Here is a 20,454-nt window from a genome sequence, read left to right on the forward strand (position 1 = left end):
ATCTAATTCCTCTGTTTCAGGGGGCAAAAGTCAATCTCCTCTTTGTCTCCTAAAGATACTATATATTTTTCTCACTTCCACATCTTTGTTTTAACTATTTCCCCTTGCTTTCTTGAAACTTCACTTCCACACACTTTTATAACTCATAGGATCATAGAGCTAGAACTAGAGGGCCATAGGAGGTAATCAATTCCAACTAATCCCCTTAATTTGCAGATGAGGAGACTGAAGCCAGGACAGGTTAAATAACTTGCCCAAAGTCATACCCATATTAAGCACTGGAACCAGATTTGGATTGTGGTTCCAGTGATGCCAAATTCCACGTTCTTTCTACTCTTTCATATTCTACCTTACATTCAGAGTTCATTTTAAATACCATTCAGTGGATGAAATCAGGTTTGAGGGACACACACCCCACTTCACTCCTTGAGTCCTGTCTGTGTTGCTCATTTGGAATAACATGCCATCTTATGGTCACTTGTCTTTCCAATTTCAGCAAGGACTGTACCTACTTATATCTTGACTATGGAGGGCAATGTCTTCCTTATTAATAACAGAAAATCAATAAATATTTGAGGATGATGCTGAAAAATGAAAAATTGGCTGAATGAACTGAATTGTTTGTTTCAGAAAGATGACAGAACACCTTGAATTTTGCTATGATCTTTAATACACAGCTCTTAAAGTGCCTTTTAGAATATTGCTATGAAATCATCAGACCCTACACTAAACAAGGAAGGCAGGAAGGCAGGGAGGGAGGGGAGAGAAGAGAGAGAGAGAGAGAGAGAGAGAGAGAGAGAGAGAGAGAGAGAGAGAGAGAGAGAGAGAGAGAGAAATTCATTGTACCTACTGTTCAGGGCCTTTTGATCTTATTGGGAAATGGATCTGGGTTGGAAAATTTTTCCAGGACAGCACAGTTAGTCATAGTCAAGATGGAGTTTCAACACTGGTCCAATTCCTAAAATTCAGGGGTTCCCCCCCCCCAGAACTATTTAATCTTAGTAAGAGACTATGTTTACTGTATGATACTCCCAATTAATCACAGTAAAAAGCAATGTTTGCAAAGTAAAAATCCTCTATTTTGAATTCTTAATCTTCCATCAGCAGAGTTTACTACAAAGGCATGAATCTATAATTGAGAAATAAAGCAAAACATGTGACCAAACTAAACTGTCCTAGTAGCAAATCAATACTTCCTTTTATAAATAATCAGTTGAGAAGATCCTACAAAAGGAAGAAAACAAGGTATTCCAACTGATTCTTGAGGCTTCTGATTCATGGGGCCATGAACCACCTGTATACAGTTTGGATTTTTAATACTAAAGTTTATTTTTTCAAAGAACATACATTTATTTTTTCTTTGTCTCACCTTCTCCCCTCTTCCATTCAAAACAAAACAAAACAAAACATTTGTACTAAATAAGCACAGTTAAGAAAAAAAATTCCCACATTGGCCATGTTTTTAAAAAAAGTATGCTATTCATTCTATACTCTGAGGTTATCTTTTCTCTTTTAGAAGATGGGTAGTAACTACCTGTATCTAATGTAGATTAAATAATTTAATTAATCTTAATTAGTTTAATTAATTTCTCTGTTTAGAATTGACCTCAGACCCAAACTACTTTGACCTTGTAAGTCGAAGTCTATTGCTTAAGAATGAACAAAATCAGAAAACATATTTAAAATACAAAAAGTGATATCTCTGAGTCAATATTAATCTATTAGTTTTCTAAGAAGCTAATTTATATAGATGCTTTTAAACTTTTTTAATTATGATAGATTCTCTGTGACTGAAAACTTTGAAATGAATTTAGGAACCCCTAATCCTCTCTCTTTCTACACTAACCATATATAATGGCCACATTATAGATGGAAGAATTCAGACTTCATGTACCTGGAACTTACATTAGCAAACTTTTGAGTCTAAGCATGATTTTAACAATAAAAAAACAGTTGCAATTCTTTCTATGCACACAAATACACAAACATATATACATATACACAAACAGTCCTTTTTATTTTAATGATTTTGTAGAAGACTTTTTTGTCTAATTAAAATGATTCCTATCAAAATTACAATTCTGAAATATTTATTCTTAGTACCACTTATTGCATATTCACCTCTAATGGATTTTAAAATCTGTTTTTTAAAAAAATTAAACAATTTTGCATGACTTACATATTGAATTTTCTGGCAGACCACCTGAAGGATGGACCTTTGAGGACTCTATTTTCAAAGTCACTGACTGACAGGCAAACTTATTATTATAATTTATGCCATTTTCTCCTGTCAGGGAAATTAAAATAAAGTAATGTTTCCTTCTCCATTAGAGCCAATGTGACATATTAGATGAAGATCCTGCCTCAGAGCCAGAAAGATTTGGGTTCAAACCTCACCTCTGACACACACTTGCTGAGCAAATCACTTAACCTCTGAGTGTCCCAGGAAAATCTCTAATACTCTGATTTGCAGAGAAGATGCCAACCTGGAAATGGTAGCAGAAATTTTCTCACCAAGGAGGTCCCTATAGCCATGAAATGAGATATCCAGTCTCTGTTCCTCGGCTTATCCTTTGAGAGACCTACAGCTTAAATGTCGCACCATTTCTGAGCAGATATGAAGTTTCCTAGGTAGATTGGGTAGAGGAAGAGATAGAGAGAGAAGATTCTTCTACTTTAATCACATTCAAATACCCACAAGATGCTTCCTTAAAGAGAACAAGAGGCTTCTAACAGTTTCCCATGAGCTGGCTTCCTGGGAGGCTTTGTCAATCTTTCCCTTCCTAGGTTTAAGTTTAATTAAAGCTCTGAAAGGTTTTCCCTTCTCCAGGGACATGAGTTTGGAGATGTTTTTTTCTACTATCATTTCCCCCAAGAGGTTTTTTCTTAATGGTCTATCACTTTCTTTTTCAGCTGCTTCAGTTTATTGCTCTATATCAAACATTCCCAATACAAATTTCATTGGGGAAGGAGAGGAAGAACTGCTTTTACTTAGTAGTAGGTCTCAGCTTAAACTGAAGTCATGGTAAACTGAAAGCATCTGGATATGACATTGAGCAACTCAATGACCTCTCTCGGCATCAGCATCCTCATCAAATCAATCCCCAAACCCTTTAATAAACTCCAATGGTCCCTTAATGCCTCTGAGATCAAATACAAACTGTTTGACATTTAAAGTCCTTTAGATAGGCAAAGTATTTATGAGATTATACATCTAAAGCATTCTGTATATCTAAAGTACAATGCCACAAAAATATTGGGTGTTATTTTCCTCATTTATAAAATGATGGTGCCAAACTAAATCAGTGCTATCAAACAAATATATATGGGTCCAATACACTGCACATAAAGATCCCTGTGGGATACATATTGACTTAGAAAACCACATGCGTATGTATATGCATAAATATTTGTGTGTCTATATATATATATATATATACACACATCCATTAATATATAAATACTTTTAAATCAGGTAAAATAACATTTTAATCCATTTCAGATCACAAGCAAGAGAACTGTAGGATGTGTGTTGCCAATGGACCCAATCTCAGATATCTCTGAACTGGATATCCTTTAAGATCTTTTCCAATCCTAAATCTATGGTTCTTAGGTTTTAGGGCTTCCTGAGGCAATACATTCCATTTTTGACTTGCTCTGTTAGTAAGTTTTTACTTAAATCAATTCTAAATTCCTGTTACTTCTAACCGTTACTCTGAATTCTATTCTCTGGCATTAAGCCGAACAAATTCAATCCCTTTGCTAATTGACAGCTTATGAAATGTCTACTAGAAGACAACTCTCCCTTCCTTCCCAACCCTCAAGTCCTATCTTTTTCAGCCTAGAAATCTCCGGTTTCTTTCAATGTGACTTATTTGACATGATCTTGTGTCTCTTATTCTGATCACTCTCTTCTGCATGCTATGTAGAATACATGTCTTCTGCCTAGCTCTAATATTAAGAATAAATATTAATAATAGCTAGCATTTAATTAGTTTTTAAGGTTCCTATGGCAATTTGTACATATCTCATATGGTCCCCCATAAAAACTCTGGAAGAAAGGTACTAGTATCACCCCATTTTACAGATGAAGAAACTGAGGCAGATTGTAGTGAAGTAACTCATCCAGGGTCACAGCTGGTAACTGTCTGAGACTGAATTTGAACTCTGGTCTTCCTAATTCAGATTTAGTGTTCTATCCCCTGACTCATTTGGTTATTTCATATCTATCCTTGGTTCTGTCATTACTCATGAGTCATAGAAATCAATATGTGTTAATTTTTGCCAGAAGTTATAAATACATATTAATCAAGCTCCTTTAGGTATATTCTGGGGAATGACTCCATCAGCCCTGACAGATGTTAGCTACTATTTCACGCTATCTGATACCAATCTGATGTAATTGAGCTGCTGAAATCAATCCACATAATAATAGAGGAAGCCAAGGAGTCAGGTTAACAGAATATAGAGTACTCAATTTGTAGTTAAAAATTCTGGTTCTGCGATTACCTATATGATCTTAAGCAAGACCACTTTGATGAGAGCATTTCCTCACCTGTAAAATAAGAGTGTTGGATTAAATAGTATTTAGGGTCCCTTCCAGCTCTATAGTAAACCCATGATCCTATGTTATGAAGACCAAAAGGAGAAATGCAGCTAAGAAATGTAACTTGATCAGTGCATGTTATTGACAATCAGCATTTGCCTCCCAAAGGAGGAACAAAAGAAAGCTGGAATTCAGTTGGAACCAAAGTATTTTCCTCTTTTAGTTTGAAATATTTGGTCTGAAGAGAAGATCGGATTGATTCCCTGAGGAAAGCTAGCTGGCAGCTCAGCTACAGCCCTGGAGGAATCTGCACCTACATGGATATTCAGAGACTGGGAAGGATAGAGATGGCGGTAGTTGTGTGGAAGCTAGGAATCATCGTTAGCTGCTTGTCTGAAATGATGCTTCCAGCCTTCTGTTAGTGCCTGGAGACAAATAACAAAAGGGTACCTCTTCTAAAGAGTATACTATTATGTCCCAAATATGGCAAAGGATTTAGTCCTAAGGGGCTGCTGCTAGTGACAGTCTGGCCAAAGAAAAAGAGGCAGAAATTTCTCCCAAAAGCTTCCAGAAAATGATCCGATCCCTTGCTCCCTCTTCCCCAATTCCCCTCCCCTGCACCCCATACTGCTGAACTCAGATGATGCCTCCAAGTTTTGGAGTATCTTATCTTCTCCATTAAGCACTGGTGTACATGACTAAGAAATCTTCCCTGTTTTGTTTTGCTTCTAAATTGTCTTAACATGCCTAGAGGTGAGAGCATGCTATAAATGAGTTAATTGAGTTTTTAGTGCTGGCAAAGCAAGCTCCTTTGACAAATCTCAAAGCCTTCACTGATTACTTCAAAAAGTACCAGAATTGACTCAAAGTCACTTGGTTGTTTCACTTGCATGCTGTCTGAATTTAGTAACACAATTTCAGATAAAATGGCCTAATTTCTTTCCCTTCCCCAGGACACATTGAGGGGCCTTCCAATTTAGTGAATGAATTTAACTTCTTACTTTTTAAACATTCTCAGTAGAGGCTCATCCACTATGCATAGAACTGTGACTAAGTTAAAAGCAAATTTTCAAGTACTTCTTAAAAGGGAAGGAAAGAGAAAATAAAGTAGTCTGGAGCAGGCTGTCAGATAGGGTCAGCTGTAACACCAGCTTATAATAATATAATAATATAATGTTTGTCCTTCATTTTTGAAGAAGACCATGACATCAGGGACATGATGCTATGACAAGTATGTGAATTAGGTTTGATTGCGGGGGTGCTATGCTGAGTCATCAACCTCACTTTCTCTTCTGGAGCCATCTGGGTCTAGTGGCTGGAGATGAATCAGGGATGACTGAAGATAACCCTCGATTGTTTCAATTCAATTCAGTTCCATTTTGGAAGTGACCTTGTGAGGTCAAAGGAAGAACCAAATAGTCAGGGACGGCAGCCTGAAAGTCAGCAAGATGATCTTCAAATCATGCTTTGTTATGAGACCCTGGATGAGTAATTTAGCCTCTCACTAGATTTCAGGAACTCCCTATAACATCATTCACAGATTAGTTGCCACTCTGTACTGGTAGAAGTCTTTGTCTCAACTGGAGCTTCCTACCAAAAGGTACTAATAAGATTAGACCCCACAGGCTCCCAAAAGTGCCAGACAGTAGATCAAGAACTGGGAATACAAAGACAAAAAATATAAAGAATCCTGAATTCCAGGATTTTCATTTTACCAAGGTGAAACAACAGACATACATATAAGTAAATTCAAAGTAATTTCAACTAGGGGAAATCAAGAAAGGCCTAGTCACTTTGCACCAAACTCATGAAGTAGAGAATTCTATTTTCCCCATAAATAGGTTATATTTTTCCACAAATGGGTGCAAAATGAATGGATGAATGAGTCACTCTCTGAGAGTATAACTTTAATTTATTTAGAAATATATATGTGTATTTAGAAATGTAAGGGGCGGCTAGGTGGCATAGTGGATAAAGCACCAGCCTTGGAGTCAGGAGTACCTGGGTGCAAATCTGGTCTCAGACACTTAATAATTACCTAGCTGTGTGGCCTTGGGCAAACCACTTAACCCCATCTGCCTTGCAAAAAAACAAAAAAAAGAAATGTATACACATAAACATATATACACATAAATGTAAATATATGTACATATATAGATATATATGTATGTGTAGCTTTACACACAGGGACTGTTTCTTTTCTTTATTATTCTCTTTTAGAACAGTGATAGGCAATGTTTCTTGCCTGATGAATGAACAATAAACACATAAAATTGTATATATTAGCTTTGTGAGTTGGGGAAGTCACTTCACCTTTCCTGGAGCCTCAGTTCCCTCATCTGTAAAATGAGAGACTTGAGTCAAATCAGTTCTAATTTTTTTTCTAGGTCTAATTCCTGTGTATTTGGCCTAATTTACTGGAGCTAGAAAAGTCTCTCTGGAGTGCAGGGGGAGGAGACCTGAAGCAGTGAAGGCTTTGCTCTCAAACGGGGAAGCATTGAGGTACATTACTCTCTTGACTAATCTGTGTTTCAGATTCCCTTTTGTTCAGATGCCCGAAGGCCTGTGGAGCGTAGGTGTCTGGAAATTAAAAGTTATTGTTCCTGTTTGTATAATTATAATAATGAGTTTGGCTAAGGGAGGATGATTAATTATGTAAGGTTGAAGAGCAACAAAGTCACCAGGTAGGGGGTGAGGGGCCCTGGAAATGCTGAGACGACAAGTGATAAGTGAAGGGGCGGCACTTCCAAAGGCTCCATTATTTGCATGCCGCCAGCCTTGGCAGGGAACCTAGAGGTCTACGGCGGCTCTGTCCTCTTGAACAGAGCTGACGGGAGCCCAGAATACGATGCCCAGTCTGCCTTCCCCTAGGCTGGTCCTATTGGGCAGACTTTACTGCCTTCCCCTTTCACCTGAGCAGTTTGACTCCAAAAAGCAGGTAATTAACTATCAAACAATAGTAGGGATTTACAGATTAATTCTGCCCTAGAAGAAACTCATTTACACCAAACAAAAGGGAGGGGGGTGATTAGTTGCTGGAATAACAATAAAAAGAGTGACATAGAGCCTGGAAAACTGGTAAAAAGGGAAAAGTTTATTATTATTATTATTGTTATTATTATTAGATTACTATCCCCCACCTTTTTTATGAACATTAAATTTTACAGTTTTCTATCATGCAAATGTGTGTCTCTAAGTGAGATTAAAGCCCAGAGGGCTCAGCACTCCAGAGAAGTCCATTTTCAGGGCTTAGATAAGGTGAACATTTCTTAATGCATCTCTAGCTGCTGTGGGCTGGTCGACACCATACAACTGCGTGAGGGTTTTTATAAATACAAATAGGGCTTTCTCTACATCCTCCCTGGACTGTCTTTAATTTAGCAAACATAGAAGTCCCATTAAGAGTAGCTGTCATACTCTCCATGGCTTGTAGGGTTTGTCAGGGAGGAAGGGGGCTCTAGGCTCTGCTGGACCAAGGGCAGGATCAATTTAGCAGTTTGGGATCGTTGATTAAAGACAAAGCTTTCTATTTCTATTTCAGGTTACTAGGTTTAAAAGGGATTAAAATATTCAGATGGCCCTGGGAAGAAAACAGGAATTAAACTGAGTATCCCTGGAATAAAGGTCATCAAGTCTTCTGGTTTCTGGGTGGCTAAGTGGTGCAGTGGATAGAGCACAGGCCCTGGAGTCAGGAGGACTAGAGTTCAAATATGATATCAGACACTTAATACTTAGCTGTGTGACCTTAGGCAAGTCACTTAACCTCACTGCCTTGCAAAAACAAAAAAAGACTTCTGATTTAAAACATTCGACCTAAGTGAAGGAACTTTGAACAAAATGCATGGAGTATATTTAAATGTGTCTGAGGATTTTCCTTGATCTTCACGTATAAACTTATCTTGAGCTTTCATAGGCAGATGCTTTTAAACCTGCTTTAGTCCAAAAAAAATGTTGTGTTCACTCTTGAATTGGTTAGAATGCTGGATTTTCAATGAGGAAAGAGAAATTCAACCTCAGACACTTACTAGCTATGTGACCCAGGGCAAGAAATTTAATCTTTTTTGGTCTCAGGTTCCCACTTTTTAAATGTAACAGTAAAAGGTGAGGATCAAATGTGATAATCTTTGTAAAATACTTTGCAAACCTAAAAACTTTATATAAATGTTAATTGTTATATTGCCTTAGCCATTCTAAAGAGAGTAGCCAAGATGATGATGATGTTTGCCCTTGGTTCTCCAAGAAGACCATTACATTAGGGGAGATGATGCCAATGTAAGCATATGAATTGGATTTGAGTGAGGGAGTGCTGTGCTAACACCAGACTCTCTTTCTCATCCAGAACCATCTGGGTCCAGTGTCCAGATATGAATCAGGACAACTGGAAATGGTCCTGCATGTGTGGCAATCAGGTTTAAGTGACTTGCCCAAGGTGATGCAGCTAATAAGAGTCAAGTGTCTGAGACTGAATTTCAACCAATGTGCTCCTGACTTCGAGACCAGTATTCTAACCACCGCACCACCCAGATGACTTATTAGTCAAGAGATTAGCCACTCAGGAACTAGAATACCTGGCTCTTTCATAGTACTATAGGTAGTATCAACTTTAAAACAGTGTCTGGGTTTTTATCAATCAGTTGGGCTTTGAGGAAGCCTTAATTGCATCTAGGGAAGAAGACCCCCCCTTTTTTTTTCCCAAGAGGTAATGAGCTATAAGAGGAACTGTGTGATGATGAACTAGAAAAAGTGGTCTCCAAAGTGGTTTGTTTACATCTCAAGATGGTTCACAAGATGGTCCAATGGGATGTTGCAAAACATTTTAGAAATGAGAACAGTATCATGACTGTTGGAGGACTAAAAGATATTGCCAGGTTGATGCTTTTCTTCCCCTTCCCTGCAACTGCAGGTTACCTTGGAATATTAGCCCTGCCACCAGACCCTTTCATTCCTCTTTCCCAATCCCAGGAGTATAAAAACAACCATTACAACTATAAGAGCTAGCCTTTATATACATTTTTAAGGTTTAAAGAAAGCTTTGTTATTTGGTCATTTTCCAGTTATGTACTTCTCTTTATAAACCCATTTGAAGTTTTGGGTTGGAATGGAGTGACATTGCCTTCTCCAGTTCATTCTACAAATGAGGAAACTAAGGCAAACAACTAACTTGCCCAGGTCCACACAACTACTAATTGTCCAAGGTTAGAAAAACATACTTTATAAATTTTATCTCAGTTGATTTTCACAATAATGCTGGGAAATTAGTGCAATTAATACTCTTATTTCACAGAAGAGGCAACTGAGGTAGAAAAAGTTTAAGTGACATGCCCAAGGTCACACAAATATCAAAGACTGGTTTTGGAATTAGGTCTTCATGACTCTGGGTCTAGTGCCCCAACTTTTGAATCACCTGCCTATCAAGTGAGACTTGAGTAAGGGTTCCAGGAGGACTTGAAGCAAGCTGTAAAGCATGAAAATGTTGGGGTTTGCACCTCCAGAATTTTGGGATTTGGTATTGGATGTCTGAGAAAGAATTCAGGAGAAGTAAACTCTCTCCCAGACAAGTTGGCATTTTATTAGACTTTGACAAGTTCTTGTTTATATAGGGAGAGAAGGAAGAGAGGGAAAAAAATGATCTCAACTAAATAATTATCTGATTGAAGTGAATTTGGATTTCAGAAGTTAATGCCCCCATGGGACAGTTACAAGATTCAAAACTTCTAAGTTATAAAACATGTTTATAAGAAGGATTTTTGAACATCAAAGAAAACACTAAATATTTATAATAAACGCTTAAGTCTTAAGATAGACGCTTGTGTAAGGTTAAAGGGTAAAGGAGTGAATACTGATAGCAAACAACCAGTAAACAAAAAGGTCTTGGCTAAAAGCAGAGGTGAAAGCTACAGAGCCAGTAATTAAGTCATAGAATTCCCAGTTCTAGCAGGAAGGACACTCAGAGCAGATCTGAATGTTGAGGAGGGGCTCATTCATCAGTCCCCCATTACTGTAAGCACAGCATTACTGAGCACCAATGAACACAAGAGGAGAGAATTAAAGGACAGCTGCTGGCATTATTGCTGGGTTTAAGTATATCAAGGATTGATCTTTCTGAGATCTGGAACCTTGGTCACAAGATCCCTTACTCTTGCAGCCACCTCCCAGAACCCTATTTATTAAGCTTAAGGGAAAAAAAAAGAAAAAAGAAAAAAGGCCATCTACCACTGAAAACAGGAACCTATGGGGCATCTTTCCTTTTGCTCTGCCTCACCCTTCTTCCATACCTGAAAGAGCAACTTTTCTAGACTATCAGCTCTTCCTTTGTCTTCTCCCAGAGAAACAAACAACAAAAGTATTAAATAGAAGCTAAAGTTTACAGAGTGCTTATTATGTGTCGGGAACTTTATTAAGTACTTTTCAATTACTATCTCATTTGATTCCCACAAAAACAATGTAACTGAATTTCAGCTACATACCTTTGTATAATTGGTGGATAGGATGAAAAACCTGTATAAAGATTTATTTGAGACAAATGATTCACTTGATCCATTTGGATCTACACAAGCTTGTGAGATAACTTTTTCAGTACTAATAGTTTTTTAAGCCAAATAAACTGACCTTAGAACCAGACCTCTCAATCACTCTTACCACCACAAAGTATTGAACCAAGATTTTAAAAGGGATGCTTATAAAATTTCATTGTTCTAAAAAATTAAGATTAATAATATTTTAGTATGCAAAAATGTTTTTGTACCCTTGATAAATATTTTAAATATTTTAAAACACTATTTCATCTTTATCCCCTTTATTTTTTCAGCTTTATACTGCATCTATATATGCATAAAACAAAAATAAAGATATTTCTATTCATCATGTGTATACAAGTTTTGCTTTCTTTTGTTTGTTTTTCCTGATAGGATATGTGAGTCAAAAAACTTGGACACTACTAGGGCAAAAGCCTGAGCAGTCAGATCAGAGTTCTAGTCCTGACTCCATCATTTCCTAGCTATGTGACCTTGATTTTGATGTTTAATATCCTCGGGTTTCAATTTCCTATCTCTGAAATAATCAGGTGGCATTCATTGCTGGTGGGATTGTAAATTTATGAAATATTTTTGGAGAACAATCTGACAGCACTCTATAAAAGTTATAATATTCATTCCTAGTGACCCTGAAATTTCTCTGTCCAATTCATCAAAAAGCATTCATTAAATCCCTACTCTAGGTCAGGCATCATGCTAAGCAAGGAATCCAGATACAATAAAACAAATAATTCTTCCTCAAAAGAAACATATTTTACCAGTATTGACAATATCCCTCAAATGGATATAAAACAAACAAAAAATGAATTAATTGAAGATCTTTCAGTTTGTAATGTCCTCCATCTTTATCTCACCTCATGGAATATATGCATCCACATGCATAAACGCATAAACACAGATATATATATGTGAATACATTGATATAGATAAAGATATACATATATATGTATTCCTATATAACATATGTTACATATATAATATTATATATTAAATATCATACTATGTATCCTATATATTAAAAGGCAGGAAGGTATCTAGATATGTACACATATATTCATATTTCTATTTTGCTTATTGCTTCCTTTAAAAGAATATAAGTACCTTAAGGGCATGGACTGTGTGTATGTATGTGTATACATTATATATATATATATATATTTTTTTTTTACATAAATGTATAGGGATCCTCAGTGCTTGGAAAGAATTTACAAATTTTGGTTGATTAATCGCAGCATTATTCTTAATTAACAAAAACTGGAAGCAATCTAAATATGCAATACTAGGGGAAATGATTAAATATATTATGACACATATATAGGCACATCAATGGAATCCTTTAATGGAAATATAACTGAGAAATAAGAGGAGTATAAAAACACTTGAAGGACCTTTGTGACATACACTAAAACAAAAAATATGGAACCAGAAGAACAAAATACATACTAAATAGAACCATCTAAAAAGAAAAATAAAATGATGATGAATACACAGACTATTGATGAAGAAGAATTATAGGATGTTACTAAAAAGCTGTTATAATATTTATATTGCTTAATTAAAATGTAGATACAACACATTATCATTTAGTTGCATAAAACATTAAGTTTACTAAAAAACTATTTAAATAAAATAATAGGATTGAACCAGATGGCCCTAAATTTCCAGAGACTTGACATTCAAGGATTTTTATTATGTCATTCATTTCCATTCAATACAGGTCCTTGAAGGAACTTCTGTCTTCAGAAACAAAACAAAACAAAACAAAGCAAAGCAAAACAAAACAAACCAAAATAAAAATTCTAACAGACAACTCCAAGGTTCCTTCAAACTCAAAGTTTGTGTCTCAAATAGTAATAGATTTTAAAGAGTTTAAACCAATGGAATTGGAAGAAAGAAACATCAACCAGATTTCATTTTTGTGTGAGTGTTGAGGGAGGGGAAGCAAAGAACAATAGTGTTTGTGTAAAGAATATTAGATTTAGAGCTAGAAGCATCAAAAGAAAAGGTGGTAAAAAGTGACCATTCAGATTCCTTCCAATTAACCCTATTATTTTGTGAACATACATGTTCACATGCTCATAGGAACACACCAGACATTTTCTTTTTAAAGGTCAAAAATCAGTTAGAAATCTCAAGACTCCTAATTCTCATCCAGCGCCATTTCCCTTTTCTTTCATTTTCTTTTCATTCCATTTCTTTTTCTTCACCTCCTTTCTTTTTCCTTATTTATTTTTAGAGACTGCCTTTCCCTGCCTCACTCAATTTGGAAATACAATTGTCTCTCACAATCCTGATCCAACTACTAATTAGCTTAAGAAACTCTGACCCACTCTGTTTCCACACTGGACCAGTTCACCCCTCCTTAGGAAACACTGCTACCAAGAGATCACCATATTGGCACCTGTCAAACTGGGGATACATTGTAGCTCAGAAATCTCAACCCCATGTGATTGATTATCTTCAGTCTCCCAATAGCAGTGATTTTTTTTTAAAACCATGCACAATCAAGTGGAATTGTCACCCAGAGTCTGAAACAGAAATTTAAGAATATCTAGACAGACAATTTCTAATATGGGAATCACACTTTATGCTCAATGCAATAATAGATCATATGATAAACAGCAACAACAACAAAATCCCTGTCCCCCCCTTCTCTCCATGGTGATATATGCCCTTTTCAATACAGAGACTAGGGAAGTCTGGTTCTATTTAGTTTGTCTGATTGCTTTAAGAGAGAGGGGAAAAAAGGGCCCTAGAAAATTATAGCCGTCTATTCATTAGAGTGTCAATAATACTCAGTCCAGGCATATCGACAGCGGATTAGCTTAGGCTGGCTCTGTGTACAAGACCAATACCTTTCTTAACCCAGCTTGTTTCCAAATCAATATACCCATCAGCATTTGAAAATTAGCCCCAGATGAGATTCCAATACTTGAGCTGGTGTGTCATGCTAAGAGGGCACCCAGCCAAGTTACAGAGGAAATCACCTAGTAAGGGATTAGACATTTTCCATTAGTTTGTGCTCAAACTGCCCAAGTTAAGATTGCTGACCTTCTACCCTATGTTGATCCCTTCATTTCAGTGTCTATAAAGAACCTATGAAGCATACTACTATCAACACATACCCCTCTCTTCCCATCATGTGTCTTTAACATTATCTGTAATAAATTTCCCCACCAAAATATTGCTCTCTACCTCACACTTAGATGTCACCAACTCCATTTTCATTCAATTCAAGTGGGAAAACAACGGCACTCCATTCTAGGCAAAAGGAACATATCCAGTGTAAGAGGGTAGATTTTTAGAATAGAACAAGCAAGACTGACTTTCATTCAGAAACAATAAGAAAGAACTTGATAGAACTATAATTAACTCCAGAATTTGAAATTAAACACATCCACACACCACAGATGCTGAATCATCTCTAACTCTGGCTATTTCTTGCTTTTTTTTTTTCCTGCAGGTAATTTGTTTGAGTCATCCTCACCTCATCAAAGCCTTTTTCTTATTTTTCTCTTGGTTTTTCCCTTGGTTGTCTGTGTTCTAAGTCCCCCATTTCTCATCTTTTTTATTGTTCTCTTCTATAATTTCATTTTTTAAAAACATTTTCTACTACTTTCCACTTTATGTCTCTTAACCCTCCTGACCTTGTTCATTCTTATTTCACAAAAATCTTAAGCTTAAGAAAGATGACCAGGTTCTACTCATACAACCACCTGTAGGAGGGCCAAGGAAACAAGTAACAAAGAATAAATTCCCTTCCAAAGATATGAAGAGGGATGTTCTATTAGGTTCATGTCTTACATTAAGCAAAGGAAGCTCTGTACTAGAAGCCAAAGGAAAAAAAATCCAACAAAATAAAAAAATCAATGCAATTGATGACAGTCAAATTGAAACAAAGCAGCATAGTTTAATTGTATATTATTGAATTGGAGTTGGTCACTTTTGTCCTGGCCCTACCATTTATTTAGTGGGAAAGTTAGTGACTAAGACACTTGAGTTTTTTATTCTATAAAACAAAATCAAAATAAAACAAAAAAACGAGGAAACTGAACCTAGTCATTAAGGACACACTAGTTCCCATGCTCCAGACTTGCCCATTCCCCTGGATCCCTTACCTTGAACAATGAGGTGGACTCGTGATGTCTTTGGGTGGTTGTCTGTCTGCACAGAGCAGGTGTATGGACCTTCGTCATATACATCCACATTCTGGATCTCAATGCTGTACTGGGTTTTGGTGTTGGTCAGGAGAACCACCCGGGGATCTAGGCACCACTTGTCATTCCCAGCATAAAGAATTGTGCTACGATTCAGCCAGGCCACCCGGGTGACTCGGTTGTCCACAGTGCACCTGAAAGAAAGAAAAGGTGGAGCAGGTAGGTCAGATGAAGGGTAGAGAAGAAGAAATGAGTCCTCAAAAATCACATAGGGAGGCAAGGAGGGATAGAGTGGCAGTGAGCTTTTATCTGTCTTTTAACTCCCAACATTGCTACATTTTAAAGTATTACTATGACACTAGGCTCCTTGCTATTCCCCATGCAAAATGCTGTCTCTCATCCTGATACCTGGAAGACATCTTCATCTTCATTTTGTGGCTTCTTGGACTTTCTTTAAATTTGAGCTAAATTCCCACCTTCTATAAAAAGTCACTCCTAATCTTCCTTCATCTTAGCACCTGACATAACTCTATTGGTTGTTCTTAATAGTCACCATGAGTCTCACAGGAAAATAAGATCTACACATTATCTGTTTTATAATTCTGGGATCTGAGCCCTTCATAAAAGTCAATAGTCAATTTATTAAATATTTAACATAAGAGCTAAATACATAGTTTTCAGGTTCTAGAAAATAAGACACATTCAAATATCTTTCCAACTGTACTCTCAGAGCCATTTTTTTTCATTCAAGATAGCTGATCCCTTTGGAACTGTGAGAATTTTTCCTTTGCCCAGTCCCTCAAAGCAATATTAAAAGCAAACTTTCAGATACAAGGCTTCATTTAGACCACTTCCTATTATTGTTCTCTCTTGTCATAACCCAAAGTTGAATATTTTCACTTCTGTTGTTCTGTTGTTTTTTTCAGTCATGACTGACTCTTCTTGACTCCATTTGGAGTTTCTTGGAAAAGATATTGGGTGGTTTTCCATTTCCTTCTCCAACTCATTTCACAGAGGAAACTGAGGCAAACAAAGGTGAATGACTAACCCAGACTTACACAGCTAGTAAGTATCTAAGACTAGATTTGATCAGGAAGATGAAACTTCTCCCATCTAACTTGTCCATCTTAAAGAGGAGGCATTTACAAATTTCTGCAGATGCAGTTTTGAAAATCGCAGCATAGCAATTTCCCAAATTTTAGAAGTTCCTTTCAAACTCCAATCGTGGTTCTATTTCTCTGATAATATAAACCAAAATCATGGTCTAGTAATTTAACAGTCCCTTTTCTCTCTTCCCTCTTCATATCCCAAGAAAATTTTTGAGATCTCAGGTACATTTGAAAATCTAGTTCCCTCACCCCTTCTGTTGGAAACAATATTGTTGTCATTTTAAAGATCAGGTTAACTACTGAAGTATGGAAGACAGGGTAGATCATCTTGAATAGAACTAATAGTATAGTCTTTTTTTTTTTGGTTTTGTTTTTACAAGGTAATGGGGCTAAGTGACTTGCCCAAGGTCACACAGCTAGGTAATTATTAAGTGTCTGAGACTGGATTTGAACTCAGGTCCTCCTGACTCTAGGGCTGGTGCTCTATCCACTGTACCACCTAGCCTCCCTAATAAGTAAAGTCTTGCTGAAACTTTATGTCATTCCTGTAAGGATCATAAATTTAGAACAAAATTTAGAGATCATCTAATCCGACCTACTAATTATACATATGAGAAAAATAAGACCCAGGTAGCTGATAAGATTTGATCCCAGGTTGCACAAAGTAAATGGTAAAACTGAGATTTGAACCCAGGTTCCTTGATGCAAGACCCAGCAGCCTTTCTGCTTCACAGATTGAGTCCCAGATTATTCATAGTCACAAAATAATAGCCGAATCAAGTCAACAAAAATTTATTAAGCACCTGCTATGTGTCAGACATTGTGTTAAGTGCTGGGGAAATAAGAAATAAAGGGCAAAAACCATTCCCTTCTATAAAGTCATAATCCCATGGAGCTGAGAGTAAAACACAAGGTCTTTGATTTTAAATCCAGTCTTCTTTCTTCCCTGTCAAGTTCTTCTATTACAAAATGCATGTTTTTCACAAAATAAATATGTGTCCCTTAGAAAACAGTTTTCTGGCATTAAAAATATATGCATCTATAAAAAGCAATATTAAAATGTGTTCTTCATTTCACTCCCCTGTGCATTGTGCCCTAGGCAGATCACATAATTCTATTGAGTCCTCCCTGCCTTAACTTCTGTCTAACCCAGATTCAGTTCAGCTAGTAACATCCTTGGTCTTGGGTCCAAATGTCTTTGTAACACTTACTGTATTTTCTGGACAACATAGGCAATGTCTCATGCCAGTATTACTCTGCCATAATTGGTTGTTGTTGTTCTTCATTCTCGAAAAGGACTAAAATGATATCACTATGCAGAATCAAGGTCTGACTGACTGATAAGAACAATATGAGCTAGGAAGACTTTACTACAGATCAGGGTAAAGGAGTAAAGAGGAAAAATAGGGGCACAGAAGTGATGTCTAAATGTTACAGTAGTATCCAAACAGGGATAGAGAAAGGTATTCTCTTGCCCCTAGCAAATCAGATCACCCTGCTCCAGTCTCTCAGCCTTGGCTAGTGTATCCTTAGTGTTGTTTAGTAATTTCTTGTTGTGCCCAACTCCTCATGATCCTATTTTGGGGTTTTCTTTGCGAAGGTAATGGAGTGGCTTATCATTTCCTTCTCTAGCACATTTGACAGTGCTAGAAACTGAGGCAAATAGAATTAAATGACATGCCTAGGGTCACACAACTAGAAGGTGTCAGGTTTGAGCTCGGGTTATTCTGACTCCAAATCTGGTACTCTATCCACTATGGTCACCTAGCTGCCCTCTCCTTAGTGTAGAGGGATTAAGATAACTGAAGCAGACCAAATTAGTTCAAATCAACTCAAAAATAAAAGGAATCTATAATGTTCCAAGTTCAATGTTGATTTCTTGGAATGGGACAATGAAACAGTTCCTGCCTTTAAGGACCTAACCTTGTACTAAAGGGATGAATTTATCCTATTACTCTACAATGTGGTATGAATTAACCAACTACATACTGTCTTGCTTGTTCTTATATCTCAGTCCTCTCATGTAATATTTTAATAGGAAATTCATTAAGGTTTCTTAGAAAAGGGACAACATAATATATATATATATATATGTTTTATGTTAGGAAAATAATTAAAGTATTAATATTTGGAAGGCTAATTGTTATCACTATTATTTGTATAATTGTAATTTTTTTAGGCTTTTTTTAGATTTTTTTCAAGGCAATGGGGTTAAGTGGCTTGCCCAAGGCCACACAGCTAGGTAATTATTAAGTGTCTGAGGCCAGATTTGAACTCAGGTCCTCCTGACTCCAGGGCCGGTGCTCTATCCACTGTGCAACCTAGCCACCCCTAATTGTAATATTTTTGAAGAACGTTTTGACAGTGCTGCATCTTGGTGCAGGGAAGGAAGCAGATGAAGTGGATCCTAGGACATGCATCTTGTTTGAGTATATATGTTACCACTTTACATAAGAGAACTCATTCCTCATGAATAACTTGCCCTATGGAACTAGTATGGAAAAATCACTTTCCTTTGTAGAGTAAAATTTTATCAGATCCATGGGAGAAAAGCCATTGTTCAGAAATGCTGACCACTAAACTATAAACTACTTGAATAATTGTTTTTGAAGCACACAATGGGACATCTAACAAGTCTAATGATGAATATGGGAAGACTGGCCTGGGCTTCCATGTGGATGTCCAATTATTGAAAATTGACTGAAACTGAAGCAGCCATACCAGACTGCACAGCAGTTAAAGGGCCAAGGATGTTCATTTGATACTTCTAGCTCAGCCAATTTCTAACAGGCTTATGTAGCCCCTGTGATATATTCCATATGAAGAATACTGGCATTTCTTCAGCTATGGCTCTGGGCATGTTCAAGGTTGTGCTTGGATGTCCAAACTGTCATCTCTGGAAACCAGTCTTGCAGACTTTCAATGGAATTAATGGGTGGTATCTGGTGAGATATATTGCCAAGGTAACTTGGAACCCAGCTCATGTCTTTCCTCTCATACTTGCCCTTAACTATCTGTCTCATTTATTCATTCTGCCAGGAAGAACAAGGCACAAGAGACATTCATCCTATTCTAAAATCTTAAGCAATCTGTGGATGGGAACAATGTCCAGTTCTCAAACAAAGGAATCATAAGATCTTAGATTTAGAGTGAGAAGAGACTGTGAAGATCACCTAGTTCAACTTCCTCATTCTAGAGAAGAAACTAAGGCTCAGAAAGCATAAAGTTTATAATTCAAGGTCACACAAATAGGAAGTAACCAAGCAAAGATTCAAACTCTGACACTGTATTCAGTGCTCAGGGACTAAGAATGGTACCTTTTCCTGGTGTTAGTGAGGGAAGGAGACACGTATATTAGCATTCCTTTAAATGGGTCACCAATGCTTCTATTGTTTGCAAGATGGCTTTGAATGTAGCAGGACTACTTCAGGATAACACACTGACTAAATGAGAATGAATAAGGACCTCTTTGATGGTCCTTAAATAAACACCTTATCTCCTGACTCTAAGTTTTTTTTTTTATTAGCTTTCCCCATTCCCAGAATGTGCTCTCATAATCTCTGCCTACTAATTTTCCTCCCTCCCTTCCTTTAACTCAATTAAAGTTATCCTTTCTGCAAGAAGTTCTTCCCCAGTCCTGAATTTAATGCCTTTCCTCTGAAATTATCTCTAATCTATCTTAGATATATTCTATTTGTAGATGGTTATTTCATGCTTTCTCCCCCTTTATATTCTGAACTCTTTGAGAATGGGAGCAATACATATATATATATATATATATATATATGTATAATATATATAAATAATAATAAAAATATATTATAAATATATATGTAAAATGTGTGAGTATACTACATGCATACTACATTTGTTTTGTTTTGTATCCCCAGTGCTTAACACAATTAATTGTACATAGCAGACAAATATTTTCTCACTTGCCATTATTATAGAACATGTGTAATAAAGAGTTCAAATAGATAAACAATTCCTCATAGATACTGAAGTCTTCAGATGTTTTTGCTTGCATATGCATCTCAATGGTTGTATCAAACTATAATGCAATGGGACAAAACCCCAAAACGAGATCATTAATTACTCAAAAGAATTTG

The 20,454-nt window shown here is 36.6% G+C and overlaps 1 protein-coding gene across 5 annotated transcripts in view; it reads right to left on the reverse strand.

The window, feature by feature from the left end:
• NTM (neurotrimin) overlaps window positions 1-20,454 on the reverse strand; it is a 1,385,759-nt gene that overhangs the window by 285,674 nt on the left and 1,079,631 nt on the right. For all 5 annotated transcript variants that reach the window (XM_074216284.1, XM_074216287.1, XM_074216286.1 and 2 more), the window contains one exon: window positions 15,198-15,430. In XM_074216284.1, coding sequence (XP_074072385.1) covers window positions 15,198-15,430 — 233 coding nt within the window. The remainder of the gene's footprint in view (window positions 1-15,197; window positions 15,431-20,454) is intronic.

The sequence above is a fragment of the Macrotis lagotis genome, chromosome 1 (genome assembly GCF_037893015.1).
Source record: "Macrotis lagotis isolate mMagLag1 chromosome 1, bilby.v1.9.chrom.fasta, whole genome shotgun sequence".
In the NCBI taxonomy this organism is placed as follows: Eukaryota; Metazoa; Chordata; class Mammalia; order Peramelemorphia; family Peramelidae; genus Macrotis; species Macrotis lagotis.